The sequence below is a fragment of the Chiloscyllium plagiosum genome, unplaced genomic scaffold (assembly GCF_037043375.1).
Source record: "Chiloscyllium plagiosum isolate Xiang-an unplaced genomic scaffold, Cpla_swu_hap1 HiC_scaffold_17, whole genome shotgun sequence".
Classification (NCBI taxonomy): Eukaryota; Metazoa; Chordata; class Chondrichthyes; order Orectolobiformes; family Hemiscylliidae; genus Chiloscyllium; species Chiloscyllium plagiosum.
The window spans coordinates 66,365,700-66,389,995 of record NW_028270155.1 but is presented as its reverse complement, the minus strand read 5'-3'; the positions used below and the strand labels follow the sequence as shown (position 1 = coordinate 66,389,995).

Sequence of the window (24,296 nt, the reverse complement as noted above, 5' to 3'; positions counted from 1 at the left end):
GTCTTCTGATTTTGCAGAGAATTCCTGTGTAGTGTGTTGCAATAAAAGCAATTTTATCTTCTGGTTTGTGAATGACCTGCACAACTGGTAGCAGTAGGAGAAGGAAGGTTGCTTCAAAGAAAAGTTATAATGACTGATATTTAAATAACAGAGAAAAAATCCCAAATCAGAGGTTCCTTAGAGTTGGAAGTATCGAGGAAATTAAAATCTAATTAACTTTGTCCTGAAGCTTTTCTCCACACGTTTCGAGTAGTGAGTTGTTGGGAGGTGAGTTGTTGGGTTGGCAATCTTCTCCACAGTAAGATCGAGCCTTTTATGTGCTGTCTCTCATATAAATGGTGATGGGATTAACATGTACTTTTTTCATTTCTCAGCTTCTTTATCATCTCACCCACGGACCAGCAAGTTCATTGTTGGTCCTGGCTCAAACAGCACATGCCTAATGACAGTCAGCTACAGCTGGAGGATGTTACTTGGAAGTACACAGGTATTGCACGCTTAGGGTCGCATACTACATCTAATATGGCTGTTCCTATAGGCATAAATTACACCAAACTAATTTAAGGACAGGTATTTCCCTCCTGATTTATAGATGTGGTTTTCAGAATGGACAGCTTCCAGGTTTAAAAATGGCGTGCAAGAAATGTTCTCAGTAACTTTGCAGCACAGTACTGATTTTTTTGGAGTGCCTGACACTGAAGAAGAGATAAACAGAGCAGTTGAGGAGAAAGGAATTCCTCAAACTTGAAGTACGTTTTTTTTCAGTTGGTGACTTGCCTTTTCTCCTGGAGCTTCTTGAAGTTGAAGGGAGTCTGGTAGTTGCATTTGAGGCTGGAGTGAATGATATAGTATTCTTTCTTTAATGAGGCGCATGAGTCTGTGGCGATTAAAGATCTAGTTGATCCAAGAGTTGACTTAACCAGTTGTTATAGCCAAGTGCTTTAGAAATCAATTACATAGTCAACTCCAGTCATTAGGAATTAATCCAGATTTTTCAGATTGTGGACTATTTCTTGTTCCACTATAATCCTGTAGTTATAAAATCTAAAGTTCCTGCTTCTCCATATTGACAAAGTAATATAATCAAGCAGCAAAGTTCCAGATTCCACCAAGCATCTTGGGACCTGTTACACGGCATGTTTTGTGATGGCCAGTGATTGACTGTTTTAAGCTTGGTATAGTTGCTGTCATTTGACCCTACGATATTACAGCAGAATGAGGCCGTTTATCAGTTGAATCTGCTCTGCCATTTAGTCATGGCAGAAATGTTTCTCAACCCCCTTTTCCTGCCTTCTCCCTCTAACCTTTGATCCCTTGACCAGTCAAGAACCTAACTATCTCTGTCTTAAATATACTCAATGACTTGGCCTCCGCAGCTTTCTGCAACAATGACTTCCATAGATCTGCCAACCTCTGGCTGAAGAATTTCCTCCTTATCTCCATTCTAAAGGGTCATCTGTTCACTCTGAGGGTGTGCACTCAGGTCCTAGTCTTTCCTACTAGAGGAATCATCTTCTCCAGATCAACTTTAACTGAAGTTCTGTAAGTTTCAATGAGATCCCTACTCAACTCCATTGAGTATAAACTCACAGTACTCAACTGCTTCTCATATAACAAGTCCTTCATTCCCAGGATCATTCTTGTGTACCCCCAAGAAGAACCCCATTCTACACGCACACACCTTTGTATTCTAGCCCTCTCAAAATGCATACGAACACTGCAGTTGCCTTCCTCACCGCCAGCTGAACTTGCATAGTAACCTGAAGAGACTCCTGAACGAAGGCTCCTAAGCACCTTTATGCTTCAGATTTCCAAAGTCTGTCCCCAATCCGAATATACACCGTGCCTCTATTCTTCCTTCCTAAGTGCATAACCTCGCACACTGTGTTTCAGCTACGTCTTTGCTGACCCTACAAGCCTGTCCAAGTCCTTCTGTAACCTTTCAGCCTCCTCAACACCACCTGACCCTCCATCTATCTCAGTGTCATCGGCAAACTTAGCAACAATGCCTTCAGTTCTTTTGTCCAGATTGTTAATGTATAATGTCAATAGTTGTGGTCCTTACACTAACCCCTGCAGAGATCCACTAGTTACCAGCTGCCATCCTGAAAAAGACTCCCTTATCTCTATTCTGCTTTCTGCCAGTCAGTCAATCCTCGATCCATGCCATTACCTTGCCATGAACACCATGGGCTCTTACCTTATTTAGCAGCCTCCTGTGCGGCACCTTGTCAAAAGCCTTCTGGAAATCCAAACAGGTACATCTTTATGACTCTATGTCCACAGGCTCTCCTTTGTCCAACTTGCTCGTTACCTCCTGAAAGAATTCTAACGTTGTCAGGCATGACCTTCCTCACTGAAGACGCTGTGCTAACTCTATCCTATTTTGTCGTGCATTTTCCAAGTACTCTGCAATCGCATCCTTAATAATGTACTCTGAAGTCTTACCAACAATTAAGGTCAGGTGATCAGCCTATAATTTCCTGTCTTCTGTCTCCCTCCCTACTTAATCAAGGGTGTTAGCCATTTCCAATCCTCTGGGACCTTCACTGACTCAGTGAGTCCAGAAAGATGGCCACCAATGCCTCTACAATCTCCTCAGCTGTTTCCTCCTGAACCCTGGGGTACAGTCTATCATGTCGAGGTGACCTATCCACCTTCAGACCTTTTCAGCTTCCACAGCACCTTTTCTCCTTAGTCTTGGTTGCTGCTCTCAGCTCTACACCCTAACTGTCTTGAAGTTCTGGTGTACTACAGGTTATCTTGCAGTGTGAACATAGACTCAAAGAACTAATCGTGTTCCTCAGTGTTTTGTTTCCATACTACTACTACAGCAGTCCAACGACTACTTTTACCTCTCTCTCACTTTTTAGATATCTAAAAGAACTCTTGCAATTTCCCTTTATATTGGCTAGCTTGCCCTCATATTTCATCTTCTCCTTTTTGTTTAGTTGTCCACTGCTGGTTTTTAAAAGTTTCCCAATCCTCTTGCTTCCCATCAATCTCCATCATTTTGTATGCTTTTTCTTTTGCTCTTATGCTGTCCCTGACTTGCCTTGTCAGTCATGGTTGCCTCATTCTCCTTCCTTACATTTCTTCCTTGGGATGAATTTCTGCTGTGCTTCCTGAATTACTCCCAGAAACACCTGCTGGTGCTGCTGCACCATCTTTCCTGCTGGGCTCCTCTTCCAGTTAACTTTGGCCAGCTACTCCATCATGTTTTTGTAGTTATCTTTACTCAATTGTAATACCGTTACATCTGATTCCATCTTTTCTGTTTCAAACTGCAGGATGAATTTGATTATGTTATGGTCACTGTCCCTTCAGGGTTCCTTCACCTTAAGCTTATTAATCAAGTCTGTCTCATTTCACATCACCAACTCAGAATCATCTGTTCTGTAGTGGGCTCTACCACACACTACTCCAAAGAACCATCTCGGAGACACTCTGTGAATTCTTTTTCTTGGAATGTGCTACCAACTTGATTTTCCCAGACCATCTGCATTTTGCAATATCTCCCATGATTTCGAAAAGTGCCTGTGGCTGCATGCATTTTTTCTTTAGCCTTCTTTTTGCCAGTCACCTTAAATCTGTGTTCTCTGATTCTCAACCTTTCCACTCATGGGAACAATCTCCCTCTACATAGTCTGTGTGGACTACTTGCTGCAGAGTTCCCAGCTTCCCAACTCTTTTAGTTACTGTATTTATATGGCTAATCTAGTTCAGTTTTTGAACAATGGTAATCCCTAAAACATTGCTAGCTGGGGATTCAACAATGGTGATGCCTTTGAATGTCATGGAGTGGTGATTAGATTCTCGCTTGTTGGAAGTTGTCATCACTTAGTGCATTTGTGGTGTGAATGCCACTTGCCATTTGTCAGCCCAAATCTAAACCTTGACCAAGTCTTTCTGTTTATAGACATGGACTGTTTCAGTAGCTGAGGAGTTACGCATAGCACTAAGCATCTATGCATGTTCTAACTTTTGATGGAGGGAAGGTCAATAATGGAAGAAGCTGAAGTTAGTTGGACCTAGAACTGTGGAACTCCAACATTTGGCTTTCTGGGACTGAAGTGATTGTCCTCCAACAGTCATAACTGTTGGTATTTCTTTATTCATTCCACATTGCATTAAATCCTGAAGGTTAAGATCTGTAAAAGCATACAATTATTTTGATATTCTCAGGCATACATAATGCTGCACGTTGATCACCTTGCACAAATTGAAAGCAATACATCTGAAAGAGAATTGGGGTATCTGTGTGGGATTAATCAAACAATGTCATGTTTTTTAAAAAACTTCGTTTTTCTTTTCCATTAGCATTGAATTTGATTGGTCCTCGTGCAATGGATGTCCTTTCCGAATTGTCTTATGTGCCAATGACTCCAGATCACTTTCCCTCGTTATTCTGTAAGGTGGGTTATGGAATTGTTTTGAAAACAAAGTAGTGCAGCTGCTGGAAATCTGAAATAATAGCATTAAGTGCTGGAGAAAGTCAGCAGGTCGCATCTGGTAATGTCTGGAGAGATAAATAGTTAACATTTTGAGTCCAATGACTCTTCTTCAGAACAGTCCTTACAGAATTGTATTGTATTGTCAGCTCAGAACCGTTGTGTACCTTATACATATGAAATTACAAATGTGTCATCCTAGTAATTGTCGGATATCCTGTGGTAGAGGGACTTCCTCAGACTGGTCTGTGTTCCACAATAATCTGCATGGTACCCTTCTTAGTGAGCAACAACAAGAAATTCCAGTTGGTCATGTCAATATCCATCCACTTTCTCCTTGACTTAGTGATTTAAGAAACAGGAGGCTTCACCTTTGATTTCTATAATGTTTGGTGTGCTTATTTTGATGGAAATAATCTTCCTAAGTTTACCTCTGTGCTTTTACAAGTGTTTTGCGGACATCCAGTGATCTCTCAAAGCAGTTGTCCTGTTTCTATCTAGTTCTAGCAGAAACGGGGGACTGGGGAAAGTCTCGTCTGCATTGTTGCAGGTTCCTGTTCCTGTAAAATTATTGATACTGGGATTTCTCATATCTGGACATCAGAAACGTAGCTAGGAAAATTGACAGCAGTAATTTCATGAGAATTCCTGCTGGATTGAGAGCCACTCACAATAGGAATGGACCTGCAATGTCCAGTTCAATCGTGGCAGAATTTATTGCTCCTAAAAGAGGGCAAGAGTTGTTTGATGGATGTTTTTTTCACTATTCCTCTGACTCGGATTCTACACTCTCCTGTCACACTCTATTCTCTGTCTATTCAGTGAATAACATTCACCAATATTGAGAGAAAGGATGTGATGATACCAGTAATCAATTAGTCCCAGTCCATAGAACAGTGGTGGGTGGTGATTTCATTTTATCAAATGGCTACACAGATCCTGTTTCGTTCAAATCTGTTATACTGAACTAAAGAGCAATATCACTGATTTTTTGTTTGGTCGGTTGCAGATATTTACCCAGGTGGTGAGGATGTATGTTTTTGTTTGTTTTGGAGAGAAGAGGGTGTGTGTATGCGTGCGTGAGTGCACATGCTTGTGGGGGATGGAGTTGAATGTACTCTGTATACGGAGAGGATTGATGAGTTGATATTTACTATGCGTCTCCAATTAACAGGAGATGAGTGTCGGTTACGCTAATGGCATCCGGGTGATGAGTATGACACATACAGGAGAGCCTGGCTTCATGCTGTACATCCCCATCGAGGTGAGTATTGCACTGAAATTGTGTTTATTGCCCAATTCATTAACTGATCTTGAATTTTGTATTAGTTGTATGAAATTCTCCATTATAACAGATGTGTAACGTGCTTAAATTTAGGTTTCTCAATTAGTTATGTTCAGGGGAACCACTGATAGTGGCCAAATGGTTGCAGTTCAGCTACAACACTGGCATCTACTGGCAATATAGAAAAGTATCCAGATGTGTCCTGGACATATACAGCAAGACAAATCCAACCCAGCCACTTAGCATCCCATCAGTTGAATCTTGATCAACGGTAAAGTGTGGTCAAAGACTTTATCAATGGTTCCAACAAGTAGCAGTTGGTTAACAATAAACCTGCTCACTGATGCTCAGCTTGGGTTCTGCAAGGGGCACTATCCTGGTTACAGCCTTAGTTCAAATATGGACAAAAGAGCTGAATTCCAGAGGTGAGGTGAGAATGGATAGACCTTAACATCAAAATCCCATTTGACCAAGTATGGCATCAAGCCCCCCCCCCCCAGCAAAACTGGAGTTATTGGGAATTGGTGAGGGAAATCTCTCCACTGGTTGGAGATATACCTGGCACACAGGAAGCTGGTTGTGATGGTTATAGGTCCATCATTTCATTCCAGAAAATACCTGCAGAAAATCCTGTCTTAAACCCAACCACCTTCAGCTGCGAAGTGGAGATGTTTGCTGATTGTTGCACTATGTCTAGCACCATTTGTGGTTCCTAAGATACTAAGCAGTCCATATCCAAATTGCAGTAATACCTGGACAATATCCAGATTTGGACTGACACGTGGCAGGTGACATTCGGTCCCCACAAGTGCCAAGCAATGACCAACTCCCCTTGGCATTTGGTGTCATTGCTACCACTGAATTCCTCCATTGTAAACATCCTGAAGATTACCATTGACCAGAAACTTAACCAATCTCGCCAAATAAATACTGCAGCTACAAGAGGCTCGGAATTCTGCAGTGAGTGACTCATCTCCAGAGGTAAAAACAATGACTGCAGATGTTAGAAACCAGATTCTGGATTAGTGGTGCTGGAAGAGCACAGCAGTGCAGGCAGCATCCAAGGAGCAGCGAAATCGACGTTTGAGGTGGGGGAAGGGGAAATGAGGAAACTGTTGAAGTCCACATTGATGCCCTGGGGTTGAAGTGTTCCGAGGCGGAAGATGAGGCGTTCTTCCTCCAGGCATCTGGTGGTGAAGGAGGCCCAGGACCTCCATGTCCTCGGCAGAGTGGGAGGGGGAGTGGAAATGTTGGGCTACGGGGCGGTGTGGTTGATTGGTGCGGGTGTCCCCGAGATGTTCCCTAAAGCGCTCTGCTAGGAGGCGCCCAGTCTCCCCAATGTAGAGGAGACCGCATCAGATAACAATAAATGATATTAGTGGATGTGCAAGTAAAACTTTGATGGAGGTGGAAGGCTCCTTTAGGGCCTTCCTTTATTCCTGATGAAGAGCTTTTGCCCGAAACGTCGATTTCGCTGCTCCTTAGATGCTGCCTGAACTGCTGTGCTCTTCCAGCCCCACTAATCCAGTCTCATCTCCAGAGCCTGTCTACCATTGACAAGGCACAATCAAGGAGTCTGACGGAACATTCCCACTTGCCTGGATGAAATTGACTCCCAACAACATTCAAGAAGCTGGATACCACCCAGGAGAAAGTAGCCTGCTTAATTCGCAGCACATTCATATTCACTCCCTCCAGCTGTGACATTCAGCAGCAGCTACAAGTGCATTACAGAAATTCATCAAGACAGCTTAGACAGCACCTTCCAAACCCACAATCACAACTGAGAAGGTCAAAGGCAGGAACACTGCCTTTTTCCTACTTTCTTTGACAAGAGTGTACCAGCAAATAGAATAGGAGATTCCCCTCCTTCATTTACTTAACACCCTGACTTGGAAATTTGCCACAGTTCTTCCTTAAGTATACTGTATAGGTCTAGCATATTTGAAATAAGATGATGAAATGTGTAATGGGCAAAGCATTGCAAAGCAGTTCAACTAAGATCTGTGCTGTCAATTTCCACTGAGCTGGCATTAGAAGCACTGCTGTTCTTAGATTCCATGCTTTGAGCTGGAGAGAGTTAAAATCAGCCAGGAATGTGCCTGACTGATCTCCAATGAATCCCCCTGGTGGTTAGATGTTTTACTTTAGGAACTCTCAGGATTTGACTGTAGTGTTCTGCCTGCCAAATGTTTATGCTGCTGGCAGCTCTACTTGGCCAGGTTCACACAGATTGAAAACCACTTGTGTGAACTACTGGAAAGTAGCTTCAACAAACCTGAGCACATATAGGACATTGCAGTAACCAGGCTGATGGATAAACTGTCATGTCTTTGACTCTGCTGCTCCTTTTTCAGTATGCTCTTCATGTCTACAATGAAATTATGAATGTGGGGCAGAAATATGGAATCCGGAATGCTGGGTACTATGCACTGCGCAGCCTACGTATCGAAAAGTTCTTCGCCTTTTGGGGTCAAGACCTGGACACATTTTCAACACCACTGGAGTGTGGACGTGAATTCCGAGTAAAGTTTGATAAGGTGCTTGTGTGTTTGGAGTTTAACTGGGAAGAATTCATATTAAAGAGGAAACAATATATTCAATTTTGCAAAGTGACATGGGTGGAAGAGTGGAGTTACGTGTGCGCGTGCACGTGTGTGTGTTTGTGTGCGCGCATGCACCAATACGTTTTCTATATTTACCTTCCTTTCTTGCTCTGCTCCCCCTCAATCTCACCCTTTTTGCTCTTGCTCATTTTATATCTGCTGATACACTCTGTCAAAGAAAAGGCAGTGGGAAGGCTGAGTGGATGGGGTTGTGAGATGACTGGGAGATTGAAAAGGAGTCCTGTGTCTTAATGGATGGGTTTGAATATAATCTATTTGTGGAGACTCATGTAAATTGATTTATATGGAGCAGTGGACAATAATGGTTCTGAAATCTACATATCAAGTCACATATGTTACTTTGGGCAGAAAGTAACGCTGCTCGTATTGTGTCCGAGGGTTTTCTGTTTTTATGGGTTAACCTTCTCTTTGTTTAATTGTAGGGGACTGATTTTATTGGCCGTGATGCTCTGTTGCAACAAAGGCAGGAGGGAGTTTGCCGTCGGTTTACCATGTTTATCCTGGATGATCATGACACTGACCTTGACCTTTGGCCTTGGTGGGGAGAACCTATATACAGAAATGGGCACTATGTTGGCATGACAACTAGTAGCGCTTATAGTTACACATTGGCTCGCCATGTATGCCTGGGCTTTGTTCACCAATATGAAGAAGGTACTGGAGCTAAACTGGTGGTGAACCCAGACTTTGTCAATCGTGGTGATTATGAGATTGAGATTGCTGGACAGCGCTTCCGGGCAAAGGCCAAACTTTATCCATTCAGCTCCTTGTTTACACAGAAGAGGAGGAAAGATGAAATGGAACTGAGTAGCTTTCAGGGGAAATAAGAGCCTCAGCAACATCTTTGAGTTGAAGGTGGCGAAGGGTCAATGATGCAGTTCCAAGAAGGGAGGTTGGGGAACGCAAACGACCATTATAATTGTTGATGGTGTGCATAGCTATTTTTTCTATTCTGCACAGACACTTTGTGTATATAAACACGGATAAAAAAAAATTGTTCTGAATGTCTCACATTCAGCCCTACATGTGAGCACCACTCTTGTCTTTTCGTTTATTGTATAGAGGAAAATGCTGCTGTCCTCTGAGGAAAAGTGAGTGTGATTCTGAAAGTGGACCTCAGGATCATTGCAACTTCTTTGTACCCCATCTCTCAGTTGAGTTTGGAAAGTCAGTATAGACATGTGCTGCTACCATCTAGATGACATGACTACAGATCTAACCTTTACTGATTACACAGGCATAGCAGTAACAATGCCTTATCATGCCTTCAACTTGCAAGTGAATTGGCGAAAATTAAGTACCCCAGCCAAACTGATCTTTTTCCTCTTCCCTCGTTTCTCTGCAGAATAATACCAGCAGAGTAGTCGTTACCCAGCTTTCCAGGAAGGAGCCTGAAACCCTAGTCTAAGATCCTGCCAATTTTCACTGAGGGTTTACAATTGTTTTTGTCAGAAAGCTTGATTACAAGAGTATTGTTGAAGGAAAATACGAACACAGTAGTGTCCAGCTGATTGCGAGTAACCCATTCAGATTAGGATGTTTCTTCTTACATTGAGTCTGAAATGAAAGGCAATTAATATAATAATTTTAAAAATTATTTGGTGCATAATAGATTGAATATGAGCTTGAATGACTGTTTTCTAGTGACTTTGTAGGAGAGAGAAGTAAATGAAAGATTGCTTCCCCCATTGTTGCACCTGTTTCATAACAGTGAGATAGACTACAGTTTAACACAATTCAGTGCTGTCACTTTTAATAAAGTTAATACTTTCCTTCAAAACAACATTTCAAAAGCTGCAATCAATGACAGGAATTAAATTCTGGTCTGTTGCTCTATCCATTACAGGAGTGTTTCTCAAATTATTTTTGTTCTCATACAATTATTCAGAATTAATAACCTACAGGTTCTGTTTGTACCGTTAATCTCATCTCTGTTAGTGCTTTCAATGAATTCACACTTTGTCTAAATGGGTCACTCTGCAGCATGATGCAGTGGAGACCAAGAGTATCTCTTATCTAAAGCATGTAAGCTAATCCTAATTGTGGCAGAGGTCAGTACTGTAGATTCGGTATCATTGGCCTGTTTTAATAATACCAGTGTGAGCTGTGGCATAGTTGTGATAGCCCTCTTGCCTCTGAACCACAAGGTCCTAGGTTCAAGTCCTACTCCAAGCTTGAGTGCATAAAAATCAATGTTGACAGTCCAGTGCATCACTGCAGGAATACTGCAATGTTGGATATGTTTTCTTTTCGATGAGATGTTAAACCAAGGCCTCATTTGCCTCTTAAAGTGGATGAGAAAGATCCCATGGCACTAGCAGATGAGTTATCCCTGGTGGCCTAGTCAGCATCACAAAAAAAACAGGTTATCTAGTCATTATCGCATTGTTAACCACATACATAGTCCATCAATATTTTAAAAATTATCTATGTTAGTCTGTGATGCTGACACAAGAAATTGTGTGTTTGGATAAAACCAGGCTTCTCCTTTACTGTTCCGGTTTGTGGTGACAATGAAAAGACTATTTATTAGCAATCTATATTTCAGGTTTCATACAAAGATAGTCTGTTGAAATTTCAAGGTAAATGTTTTCATTTTCAGTGATATTGGATATGGTGACAATGCAGAGGGTATGTATTCAGCCATCCTGGGGTAATTGTCTAGAAAATTCTTGCTTCCTTTTTTTTAAAACATGAAGATCCTCTGAATAATCAGAAAATGTAGGCATGTATATGAAATCACCAACCGCCACCATTTACGACCAACAGAATTTTTACTTTTTTGTAGAACGATACACTTTGGCTAGCAATAGTTTTATCAGTTCAACTTATGCAATCAGTGCAAATCTGGGTGGTACAGATTAATTCTTTTGGAAGGAAGCATTATGAACATGATCTTCCAAAATCATGGATCAGGAGGTACATTTTCAAAAAAAAACTACTATGGCAAAATCATCCATTTCAGTTACTGAAGCAGATATGAGCTGTATTTAAGTTATACCCGGTAAAATATTACAGGGTAATAAATAGACTTAATAGTAATAGATAGATATCCACCTGACACTTAGCATAACAGTAATTTCTTATTGCATTTTGTTTCTTAACTATCCTAACGATCACAGGTTTCATAGATATTTTAATTACATATAAACATTTGTCTATATGAATATTTTAATGTATTATTGTCAATGGATTGTCTTGTTGGAGAGTATCCTGAGGGACAGGATTTACATTTATTTGGATAGGCAAGGACTGATTAGGGATAGTCTACATTGCTTTGTGCATGCAATATCATGTCTCATGAGTTTTATGAAGAAGTAACAAAGAGGATTGATGAGGGCAGAGCAGAGGATGTGATCTAAATGGACTTCAGTAAGGTGTTTGACAAGGTACCTCATGTTAGACTGGTTAGCAGGGTTAGATCAGATGGAATACAAAGAGAACTAGCCATTTGGATACAGAACTGGCTCACAGGTAGAAGACAGGTGGTGGTAGTGGAGCCTTTGCTTTCCAGACTGGAGGCCTGTGACCAGTGGCATGGCACAAGGATCGGTGCTGGGTCCATTGCTTTTCATCATTCATGTAAATGATTTGGATGTGAACATGGGAGGTAAAGTAAGTAAGCTTGCAGATGACACCAAAATTGAAGGTGTAGTGAACAGTGAAGAAGGTTACCTCAGATTACAACAGGATCTTGATCAGATGGGCCAATGGGCTGAGAAGTGGCAGATGGAGTTTAGATAAATGCGAGGTGCTGCATTTTGGGAAAGCAAATCTTAGCAGGACTTATACACTTAATTGTAAGGTCCTTGGGAGTGTTGCTGAACAAAGAGACCTTAGAGTGCAGGTTCATACCTCCTCAAATATGGAGTCCCAGGTGGATAGGATAGTGAGGAAGGCGTTTGCATGCTTTCCTTTACTGGTCAGAGTATTGAGTACCCCAGGAGTTGGGAGGTCATGTTGCAGCTGTACAGGACATTGGTTAAGCCACTTTAAGAATATTGTGTGCAACTCTTATCTCCCTCCTTAAGGATGTTGTGAAACTTGAAAGGGTTCAAAAAAGATTTACAAGGATGTTGCCAGGTTTGAAAGGTTTGAGCTGTAGGGAGAGGCTGAATAAGCTGGGACTATTTTTCCTGGAGCATCAGAGGCTGGAGGTGGTCTTATTGAGGTCTATAAAATCAGGAGGGACATGGTTGGGAAAATAGACAAGGTCTTTTCCCGGTGGCGGGGGTATCTAGAACTGGAGGGCATTGATTTAGGGTGAGAGGAGAAAGATTTAAAATGTCTTAGGGCAACGTTTTCGCACAAAGGGTGGTGCGTGTGTGGAATGAGCTGCCAGAGGAAATGGTGGAAGCTAGTATAATTACAACATTTAAAAAGGCATCTGGGTGGGTAAATGAACAGGAAGGGTTTAGAGGTTTTATGGGCCAAGTGCTGGCAAATGGGACTAGATTAGGCTGCCTGGTAGGCATGGACGAGTTAGACTTAAAGGTCTGTTTCTGTGCTGTACATCTCTATGACTCTAAGTACTTTGTGGGGTGAACAGCAACACAATCCTTGACAGCTCTGTGATTGCTGAGGATACTGTGTTTTGGACCCAAAAATCTGCCAATTTCTTTTGATCAAATCGAACTTGAGCGGCCGCTAATTACATAGGTTCTCTTCTTTCATGGTTAATTCTTCTTATGATTTGGGAATTTCAGGAAAATTTGAGGAAGGGTAGTGAACCCGGCTCTTTGTTTTCTCTCTCAGAGAAATATTCATGTAACTGCAGTACCAGTTCAGTGATATTTTGCTTGAAGTCCTCACTTAATGTTATAGTTATTCCTAGAAACTGCAACATTTTAAATGGATTGGCATTAAGTGACGTATCATTCCTTATTGGTTTATTATTGAATCAAGTTTCCTGCAAGACTGTTTGCTCCAGTCAAAAGCTGTTAAATAAGTTAAATACCAAACTATACACGCACAACACTCTGCATTTCTAGGAGAAAATCTTGCAAAATAAATTTGTCCCTGAATATAAGAGAAATACTGCATGAGTTCAAATTAAATAATGTACACCAGTCTCTGTTAAGTAGTCCCAGTGGCTCAGAGATAATTTGCTTCCAATCCAGCTGATGGGTTCTGAGGTGGTTGATAAGGCCGGATATTGCTCAGAAAGTCATTGTGGAGATGTTTAATGTCTTTGTAAGTGCTTGAGGACATCCTGGATGTGGCTTTGAGTGATTTAAAGCCTGGGTAATGGGCATTTTGATTTAGGTGAAGATCTTGATGTTGCTGTGGATATTGAGGATTGTTTGAAGACCCTGCTGGCTTTGAATTAAAAGCAGCATGCAATAGCAAGTTGCTAGTGCAATTAATGGAATGAATAGCTGGAATCATCACAGCCTTAAATTTATGCCAAAAATATTTATTTTCATTTTTCCCACTAGATTTTTTAAGAGTTGATCATCTTCAGAAATGCTTGAGACATCTAGGCAAGGATGGTATACAGCGACTGTTCCTTGGAGTGACCCGTCAATGCTTGAGGCATCTTGGACTAATACACCATCAAGAGCTTAAACTTAAAACGCCCAGCATTCTCACCAAGCAAAAGAGTTAGGCAGTCTTTGGCAACTATAAATTATGGTGCCATCTTCCCTATGAAATGGATGTTCACTGGGACATGCATTTCCAAAAAGGCCTCATCTCATCAACATTGGAAAATTTGCTCTGCTAAGTACCCATCTTTTTCAATGACTCTCTTAACTGGGCAAGGATTTTATCAGCTGGTCCTGTATCAGTACTAGATGCATCCCAGACATCCTACTGTTAGGTAGTCAGGCACACATCTTTAAACAAACAAACCATCCTGACCAACATTTAAGTTCTGACTGTGAGTTCTTACCGTGTTCATTCTGTACGACTATGCTTTTTCTTGGGTGACCGTCCCCTAGAAGAACCTAATAGTGGATTTTACCGAGAATCCCCAGGGTCTTTCCAAGTTCTCCATGATGCTGCTTTTAGTTCAGTAAATGAATCGAGGCTTACAGGAAAACTGCTGGAAGGTGGGCATGTGGAATGTCGGATAAGCCACAATCCTAGATCTAGGATGTCACCTTGCCAGCACTTCAAGATACCTGGGTTTGATTTTTTTTGCCATTATCATGGATTGTTCCAAATGTCATAAGGAGGAGCCCCAGGCCTCTAGTGATATCAACTTTATTCTGCCAGTTTCAATTTTGGGTTGATGACTTTCCTTGATTTCTACAAACAGCAGATCATTACCGCTACTTGCTGGGTGTTTCCAACTCATGTGAAAGAACTTAGCAGTACTAAATCATGTCGTAAAAGGGCCTTATTGCTCCACTACACTGTCTGCTCTGTCAATGGCTTTAAAATGGCTCCTGTTCCTTATTTGTAGAAAGATGCAGTGAAGCATTTTTCACGCAAACAAGCAATTTCACTTTGTGTCCAGGAAATGAAATAACCTAGAATCAAAACTAGCTTAAGTGAAGAATAGTGAAGCAAGGAGGGGGTTTCTTGCTTGCAGAAAACCATTTTTAAGAATGAAGTTTATAGAGCAAGTACCTCAAATACAGTACAGCAGACAAATCTTTAAACAAAATTAAAGTTGCTGTAGTTTCTCAACTACAGATACTGTATAGCATTGAACCCTAAAGAAAAATAGTTTATTTCAGGACCAGTCTATGCAGCACAGAACTATTTAGAAAATAATTCCAAGGTGGCAAATCACACTCCAGTTCCCAAACTGCTCACTTTTTTATGTTGAGAAAGAGCTCTGTTTCTGACAGGAGATTCCGATGAGGGTTCCTCCAGCAATATGGAGCATTCTTTAAATTTGATTAGTTCAGAATAGGAGGGAGATGTCCAACCATGCTCGCATTTCATACCAGTAGCTGCCATGTTTTGTTATTTAAATGTCCAACATGACAGTCACACTGACAGTACCTGTGCAAAGTAAGTGTGTAAGATAAATAAGGTTAGGACGTCAGGGTGTTAGGTAAGTGACTGTATGGCAGACAACTTTAAAAATGTTTTTTTCGATACTGGTTCATGCAGAACAGAACTGACTAAAACATAATGTTCCTTGACTACAGGGTGCAGACTCAATGGTGCCAACTCTTAGTTGAAACTTTATTGCTGGAACAGCACAGCAGGTCAGGCAGCATCCAGGGAACAGGAGATTCGACGTTTCGGGCACAGGCCCTTCTTCAGGAATGAGCAGAGAGTGTTCAGCAGGAGAAGATAAAAGGTAGGGAGGAGGGACTTGGAGGAGGGGCGTTGGAAATGTGATAGGTGGAAAGAGGTCAAGGTGAGGGTGATAGGTCGGAGTAGGATGGAGGCGGAGAGGTCAAGAAGAAGACTGCAGGTCAGGAAGGCGGTGCCGGGCTGGAGGGATTCGGCTGAGACAAGGTGGGGGGAGGGGGGATGAAGAAACTGGTGAAGTCCAAGTTCATCCCCTGCGGTTGGAGGGTTCCCAGTCGGAAGATAAGACGCTCCTCCTCCGACCGTCGCTGAGGCCAAACGCCAGCTCGCAGATACCTCCTCCTACCGTCCCCTTGACCATGACCCCACCCCCCACCACCAAACCATCATCTCCCAGACCATCCATAACCTCATCACCTCAGGGGACCTCCCATCCACCGCCTCCAACCTCATAGTCCCACAACCCCGCACCGCCCGTTCTACCTCCTGCCCAAAATCCACAAACCTGACTGCCCCGGACGACCCATCGTCTCAGCCTGCTCCTGCCCAACCAAACTCATCTCGGCATACCTCGACACGGTCCTGTCCCCATTAGTCCAAGAACTCCCCACCTACGTTCGTGACACCCCCCACGCCCTCCACCTCCTCCAGGATTTCCGCTTCCCCGGTCCCCAACGCCTCATCTTCACCATGGACATCCAGTCCCTGTACACCTCCATCCCCCATCACGAAGGACTCAAAGCACTCCGCTTCTTCCTTTCCCGCCGTACCACCCAGTACCCTTCCACCGACACCCTCCTTCGACTGACCGAACTGGTCCTCACCCTGAACAACTTTTCTTTCCAATCCTCCCACTTTCTCCAAACAAAAGGAGTAGCCATGGGCACCCGCATGGGCCCCAGCTATGCCTGCCTCTTCGTAGGGTATGTGGAACAATCCATCTTCCGCAACTACACTGGCCCCACCCCCCATCTTTTCCTTCGCTACATTGATGACTCTATCGGCGCTACCTCGTGCTCCCACGAGGAGGTTGAACAGTTCATCCACTACACTAACACCTTCCACCCCGACCTCAAATTCACCTGGACAGTCTCGGACTCCTCCCTCCCCTTCCTAGACCTTTCTGTTTCTATCTCAGGCGACCGAATCAACACGGACATCTACTACAAACCAACCGACTCCCACAGCTACCTGGACTACACCTCTTCCCATCCTGCCCCCTGTAAAAACGCCATCCCATTCTCCCAATTCCTTCGTCTCCGCCGCATCTGCTCCCAGGAGGACCAGTTCAAAATACGTACAACACAGATGGCCGCCTTCTTCAAGGACCGCAATTTCCCCCCCGACGTGGTCGACGGTGCCCTCCACCGCATCTCCTCCACTTCCCGCTTCTCCGCCCTTGAGCCCCGCCCCTCCAACCGCCACCAGGACAGAACCCCACTGGTCCTCACCTACCACCCCACCAATCTCCATGTACAGCGCATCATCCGCCGTCACTTCCGCCACCTCCAAACAGACCCCAGCACCAAGGATATATTTCCCTCCCCTCCCCTATCAGCTTTCCGTAGAGACCACTCCCTCCGCGACTCCCTTGTCAGATCCACACTCCCCACCGACCCAACCTCCACTCCCGGCACCTTCCCTTGCAACCGCAGGAGGTGCAACACTTGCGCCCACACCTCCCCCCTCACTTCTCTCCAAGGCCCCAAAGGAAACTTCCATATCCGCCACAGATTCACCTGCACCTCCACCCACATCATCTACTGCATCCGCTGCAGCCGGTGTGGCCTCCTCTATATTGGGGAGACAGGCCGCCTACTTACGGAGCGATTCAGAGAGCACCTCTGGGCCACCCGGACGAACCAACCCAACCACCCTGTAGCACAGCATTTCAACTCCCCCTCCCACTCCACCGAGGATATGCAGGTCATTGGACTCATCCACCGCCAAACCACAACAACGCGACGGTCGGAGGAGGAGCGTCTTATCTTCCGACTGGGAACCCTCCAACCACAGGGGATGAACTTGGACTTCACCAGTTTCTTCATCCCCCCTCCCCCCACCTTGTCTCAGCCGAATCCCTCCAGCCCGGCACCGCCTTCCTGACCTGCAGTCTTCTTCTTGACCTCTCCGCCTCCCTCCTACTCCGACCTATCACCCTCACCTTGACCTCTTTCCACCTATCACATTTCCAACGCCCCTCCTCCAAGTCCCTCCTCCCTACCTTTTATCTTCTCCTGCTGAACACTCTCTGCTCATTCCTGAAGAAGGGCCTGTGCCCGAAACGTCGAATCTCCTGTTCCCTGGATGCTGCCTGACCTGCTGTGCTGTTCCAGCAATAAAGTTTCAACTTTGATCTCCAGCATCTGCAGACCTCACTTTCTCCTCGAAGATGCCAACTCTTATCACAGTATCTGATGAAACTGCTTGTGCAATGATGCAACCAGGAAATGAAAAATTGAACTCTATGTTAAAAAGGTGAACGTGACTTTCATTGAGAAGCCAGGCCATTTAAAGAATGCTTTTATTCTGAATTGTGAAAATTCAAATTCACATTTATTCCAAACCATTTTATGGCTATGACAAAGACATGCAGGTTACTTTAATTAGTGTTTGAATAACAGAGTTTGTCAATGATTATAGATCTGTGTCAACATCTTCATCTAGAAGAATATTATCTTTATTTGGCAGTCACGATTAGTTGGTTATCAACATTGATGCTATAGCCACCAGTAAACGTTCTAAAAATTTACATGTAAGGTTTTGATTTCACTAAATTTTCCATGTCTGTCCATAACTATTACACCCCTTTAATCTGAAGATTTCAGTGGACAACTTACTGTACTTCACGTTCTACTTGTAATGAGAGAAGTTTACAGTATACTTAAACAATAGAAATGATTATGTGAATCTGCATTTCTGAAAATTAGCAACACTGGAGAGATGTTCTACATTTATCACAAACCGAAACATTCACTTTGAATTTGCATGCTCTGTAAATTTGCCACAAGACTGTGATTTAATGTTAGATGTATGCTAGACTCCAGATATACTTTTTATTAGTAACTTTCAAAATGTAACTTCATTAATCTCGCTAAAAAAATAGCAGGTTCAGAGTACCAGGAGGGACTGGTACTTGGCTGTTAATTCAACATTGCACATATTTACTTATTTGCTGCTTTTTGATTTCTCGGGTCAAAATTTTCATCAAAGAGGATGCTATTGTATTTCGGTATAAACTTCATTAGTAATCTCTTAAAATGTTAAACCAGTGCAACTGTACATGTTTTTCATCGTAGAAGAAACTCCTAACAATTTATTTCAGGAAACATTTGACCTACTTTTCTATTTAATGTAAGGCCATTAAGTCATACGATCAAAAGAAATGAAAGTAGTACAAGGCCATTCAAGTCCTCTAACATGCTCTGCCATTCAGTGCGATCATGGCTGATTTGGTTGTGGCCTTAACTTCATTTTCCTGCCTATTATCATAACCTCATAACTCATGACTCCTTTTAAAGAGCAAAAATCTGAGTAAATCAGTCTTGTGTATATTCAGTGATGCAGCATGTGTTTGTCACAGCCATAAAATGGTTTGGAATAACTGTGAATTTGAATTTTCACAATTCAGAATAAAAGTATTTTTTAAATGGCCTGGCTTCTCAATGAAAGTCACATTCACCTTTTTAACATAGAGTTCAATTTTTCACTTCCTGGTTGCATCATTGCACAAGCAGTTTCATCAGGCACTTTGTTAAGAGTTGGCACCATTGAGTCTGCACCCTGTAGTCGAGGAACATTATTTTTTAGTCAGTTCTGTTCTGCATGAACCAGTATCGAAAAAAACATTTTTAAAGTTGTCTGCCTCCAGTGCAGTCTGTGAAAGAGAGTTCTAAAGATTCAGAATCATTTAAGAGAAAAAAATTCCACCTCCTCACCACCTTAAATGGGAGATCTTATTTTTAAGATACTTTCTAATCAGCCTCTTGAGAAACGTTATGATACACTTCTGGAGCAGGTGGGATTTGAACCTGGCCCACCTGTCTCAGAGGTAGAGACACTACCACGTCACCACAGCCTTTCAGGCACTTTTTTTTTTTAAAAAAGTCTTATTCTTCTAAATTACCCCAAAAGAGCAAGCATCCTCTCAGCATATATTTGTGAATTCCACTCAGAATCTTTTATATTTTAATAAGATCATCTGTCATTCTTCTAAATTTCATTGAGTAAAGCCCCTACCTACTAAGAGAATGTTTCCCAATATGGATGATGTAGGGGTGCACTGTACAAGTTATAACAAAATGGCCCATGTCTGCTCAGATAAAATGGCCGACAAATAAAAAGGCAGCCTGTCCAAGCTCTAAAACACAAGATGGCTGATAGGAGGCAAATAAGACGAAACGTCCGTGCTAGCCTTTAATTAAAAGACACACAGCACCTTTGAACAGAGTTACACCAAGGTCATGAGTATGCCATTCCAGAAAGTTTTGATAAGAGCATGTGACTAATCTTGGTTTTCATTAATGTTAGAATAATTGTCCCAGTTGTGATGATGCTGCTCCTTTAACAAGGTTGTGTTGTTCTTGCTTTTTTTCAGAGGGGGTCATAAACCCAGAGACTCCGGGAGGTCTGGATTTGAAGCGTTTTAGGACCAATTTGCTTATAACTAACAGATACTGCCTCGGACAAAAGGGTTTCAAGTTTAAAATAGAACACTTGTATAATGAAAGATGAGTGGACAATTCTCCCAGCTCAGCTTTTTTCTGGCTTGGTTTGATTTTAGCAGGCAGAGTTGTGAAGCTGCTGGACCCAAAGAAGCAGGTTCATGCTGATCTTCCCTCTCTCTGACATTTCTCCTGTACGACCCTGTGTTTGATTTTTCCTTTTTTGCCAAGGGGTGTTTATAGGGACTGTTGCAAGTATTTGGAACAACATCATTAAGTTGGGATAGTCTGTTGGTTTTCGGATAGTTGTTATTCTGTATTGTGTTTTGTTTGTGTTTTATTCGGTAATCTTGCAAATAAATTCTGTTTTGTTTAAAACTAAGTGGGTGGGTCAGCTGCATCACTCCTAGAATATCCACTATACACCTGCTTAAAACAACTAGCAAAGTTAGGATCTGGAGCTACTTTCTTGAAATGTTTTGAGAGAGTCTGGCCTGGTCCATAACACAGTGAATGAATAAAACAGGTACAGGACACAGCCCAGTCAACTCCCCAAGCGGCTATCAGAACAACATCTAAGGTTAGTTTGTAGAAAATAGTTATTTTTAAAGTTACTCAGAATATTAAAAAACAGGTTCTAGATAAAGGTTTCAGAATCATAGGGGTAGTTTGAAACATAAAATAGGTGTGTGTGTGTATATATACAACTCTTAATGAAAGTATTAAAGAAAAAGCATTTAGACCTCTGTGAAGTTAGCTAGCTTTAGGAAATGTCTTCAAGATAGATTGTTCATGACCCATTAATTACAGAATCCTGACAGTAAGAATAGCTGTATAATTTTACACAGTATAACTTTATAACAGATGTGCATATTATAAACCTTATAGCAAGTAAGTTGAAACTACCTGTCTTTTGTATTTCTTTTTACACATATAATTAGGACAGTGGAAAATATAAGAGTAATTGAGTTTGATAAAATGAAATACAATGAATAACAGAATTCAAACTGTCCTTAGAGATAAGCTAACCTGAGAGACTGGAATGAGTGTAGCAGTTAACTTTGGAATGTGAATGAATAGGATGCATAGAAAGATGCCAAGACCTATAGATCATAGTCCCTGTTAAACAACATGAGATCATGGGAATACCCATCATTGATTAGGTGCCCCATGGGATTGGGTATACAAAGTAAGGGGAAAGGACATAGTGACCACGTTGTATGTGATCACTAACTCAAAATATATAAAAACACTTTTTTACTGTAAAGTTAGTGTGTTATTGATCTTTCTTCCAATCTGAGCCTAAGTGAATAATTGAGGATGATCCTTTCCCTGCCTTAACCAGTTTCTGCTTGAATAAACATCTTCCACTTGCCTGAATTCTGCCTGCCTCCCGAGTTTTCATCCAAGGTCAGTCGGTGGCGGGGGGGTTATGCTCCTACAAGCGAGATTGGAGCCAAAGGATGCAATTTAAAAATAAAGGGCCATTGCATTTCAGACAGAGATGAGGACTTTTTTTTTCTGTTTATGTTCATACAGGTTATATGAGCTATGCTGGTTGGGCGAGCATTTATTGCTCACCCCCAGTTACCCTTGAGAAGATGGTGGTAAGCTTCCTTAATTAGTGTTGACTCCAGTCACTATATGTTCAAATATATTAAATTCAAAATTGTGTGGAGATCCTGAATACCTTCATATACAGCATGGTAATTATGTCCTTCCCCCTTACTTTGTATACACAATCCCATGGGGCACCTAATCAATGAAGGGCATTCCCATGATTCATGGTGTTTAACGCGCACTATGATCTATAGGCTTTGGGATCTTTCTATGCATCCTATCTTACACCACACACCTCCCATACTTAATTATATTACTGCCACCACATTCCAAGCATTTACTATTTGTTTCTTGCTTGAACAATGTTATAGCCATGGCACAACTTGTGGATTTTCCTTCATTTCAGTCTCCTTGATGACTTGTGCAAAAGTCTCTTACAGATAATAAGCATTGAAAATGATGGTAATATTTTGATCAAGAGGTTGGATCAAGCACATGGTGCTTTTTGGGGATGTGTTCGACATGGCCTTCATAATAACAAAACTACCCCATTTGGGACTACTTAAAACAAAGTATAGCAATACACAGCTGCATACTGACATGCAGAGAGTTTACCAGCAGGTGTGTACTCTGCATTATTGTAAATGAGCTCATTAGTCAGTTCACTTTCTGCACTTCAGAAAAGCTATTGCATGTTGTGTAAGACCAATGATCACTTTGAGACCTTGTTCAGGCCTCAATAAAATTCCCTGATCTTTGTTCAGAAAAAGTGAGATTTTGGCTTTGCCATTTATTAAATCCAACTGACTAAAGAATACCATAAAAGTCCAAATTGACATGAGTTAGTATGATTTTTTTCAAATGTAATTTCTGTATAAAACATCAATTCCTTTCATGAGAGATGGAGGAAACAAAGGAAAAAAACAAATAGACCCTTAAAAAAAACCATTCCTACATCATAGAACTGCATGTGCTTCATCGTTTTAAAGAAATTTGGAAAATGGATATAATTGAGGGAATAGCACAATATTTGAAATTGGAAGAGGACAAAGCAAACCAAATGATAATTTAATTGAGATGGGAGTGTTCAATTACAGATGAAGCAACTTGAAATGGAAAAATAAACCTTAAAAGCAGAATTCTTTTGAGAGGAGAAAGGAAAGCAAAGATCAATTTAGACAAGAAGGAAGCGAATTTAAGTTACAGCTAGAACTTAAAGTGAGGGAAAAAGACTGTGATATAAAGAGGAATGAGAGAGAAAAGGCAGGAGAGTGGATTTGAGGATGGTTAATTCAACCATAATCTCATCGAATGGTGGACAGACTCAACTACTTCTGTTACTATATCTCACAGAATCCCTACAGTGTGGAAAGAGGCCATTTGGCCCAAAAAGTCCACACCGACCCTCCAAAGAGTATACCACTCAGATCCATTCCCTAACAAATACACATACCTGAATGCTATGGGCAATTAGCACAGCTAATTCATCTAACCTGCGCATCTTTGGACTATGGGAGGAACCCATGCAGACTCGGGGAGAATGGACAAACTCCACTCGGGCAATCACCCAAGGCTGGGAATCGAACCTGGTCCCTGGCGCTATGAGGCAACAGTGCTAACCACTGTGCCACCTTACAGTCTATGAACCCAACCCAGTTTTTTGTCAAAGCCAAGAACGAGAGAATGTGAAACGGAGAGGCAAGAACAGCTTGGAATAGTCCAGGATCTTCTCAAGCCAGAAAGGAAGGTGCTGAAAGTTGAAATGATGTTTGAAGCCTCAAATGTTTCCTATATCATAAGGTGGGATAACTTTGTACAGATTGCTGGAAGCCACTCAAATTCTTAAGTTACCAGAATGTTAAGATTTTAATGAATGGCATAAGTGAGGGTAAATACCTATACCTTTGTAACAGGTGCACCTGGAGTTTGACCTAATGTCAGGAACAGTAACTATAAGGATAGTCCTTAATTTGCCTGTAGATTGTGGTGACCTCCTGAAGAATGATTTGATTGAATTGAAAGTTAGTAGCTTCCCAATCTTCACGGAAGGCCCAGTGAAGTCGAGGTGACAGAGCAGGTAGAGGAAAAGGTTCCAGGAATTTTTCGATCATGTGTAGTGACCAAGTTCTTTGGAGGTCACCACAGACAGATATCTGAAACTTTCTTGTGGATTTGGATAATCCAAAGGAAATGTTAAATAAATCTCTATTTGAGGCTCGGTAAGCCAATCCAGAGATAAATAAAATAGGTCGATCAGCTGAAATAAAAGTTGAAGCTGAGGAATTTCAGCAATGCTCTGATATTAAAAATGGAATAATGATGATGACGTTTATCCACAAGTTGGTAAGGAGGAATCCTTCGACTTTGTAAATCTTATCCTTAGCAATGTGTTTGGGTAAAAACTCTCAGTAGGCCTTATATTTAGTCCCTCCTAGTGCAGCTTGATAAAGTGGTTAGCTTTGATCTGGTTATCCAAAGGTGACACTGCTTGTGG

At 41.9% G+C, this 24,296-nt stretch overlaps 1 protein-coding gene across 3 annotated transcripts in view; it reads left to right on the top strand.

Moving 5' to 3' along the window:
* The window catches only part of pdpr (pyruvate dehydrogenase phosphatase regulatory subunit), a 65,003-nt gene extending 43,297 nt beyond the window's left edge, over positions 1–21,706 (top strand). For 2 of the 3 annotated variants that reach the window (XM_087996026.1, XM_043707236.2), the window contains exons 14-18: positions 375–487; positions 4,321–4,415; positions 5,626–5,715; positions 8,094–8,276; positions 8,786–10,203. In XM_087996026.1, the coding sequence (XP_087852152.1) occupies positions 375–487; positions 4,321–4,415; positions 5,626–5,715; positions 8,094–8,276; positions 8,786–9,190 (886 nt within the window). In that variant the 3' untranslated portion in view covers positions 9,191–10,203. Of the gene's footprint in view, positions 1–374; positions 488–4,320; positions 4,416–5,625; positions 5,716–8,093; positions 8,277–8,785; positions 10,204–20,175 lie in introns of those variants that run through there. The other variant, XM_087996027.1, reaches the window with a different exon arrangement.
* Positions 21,707–24,296: the final 2,590 nt, after the last annotated feature.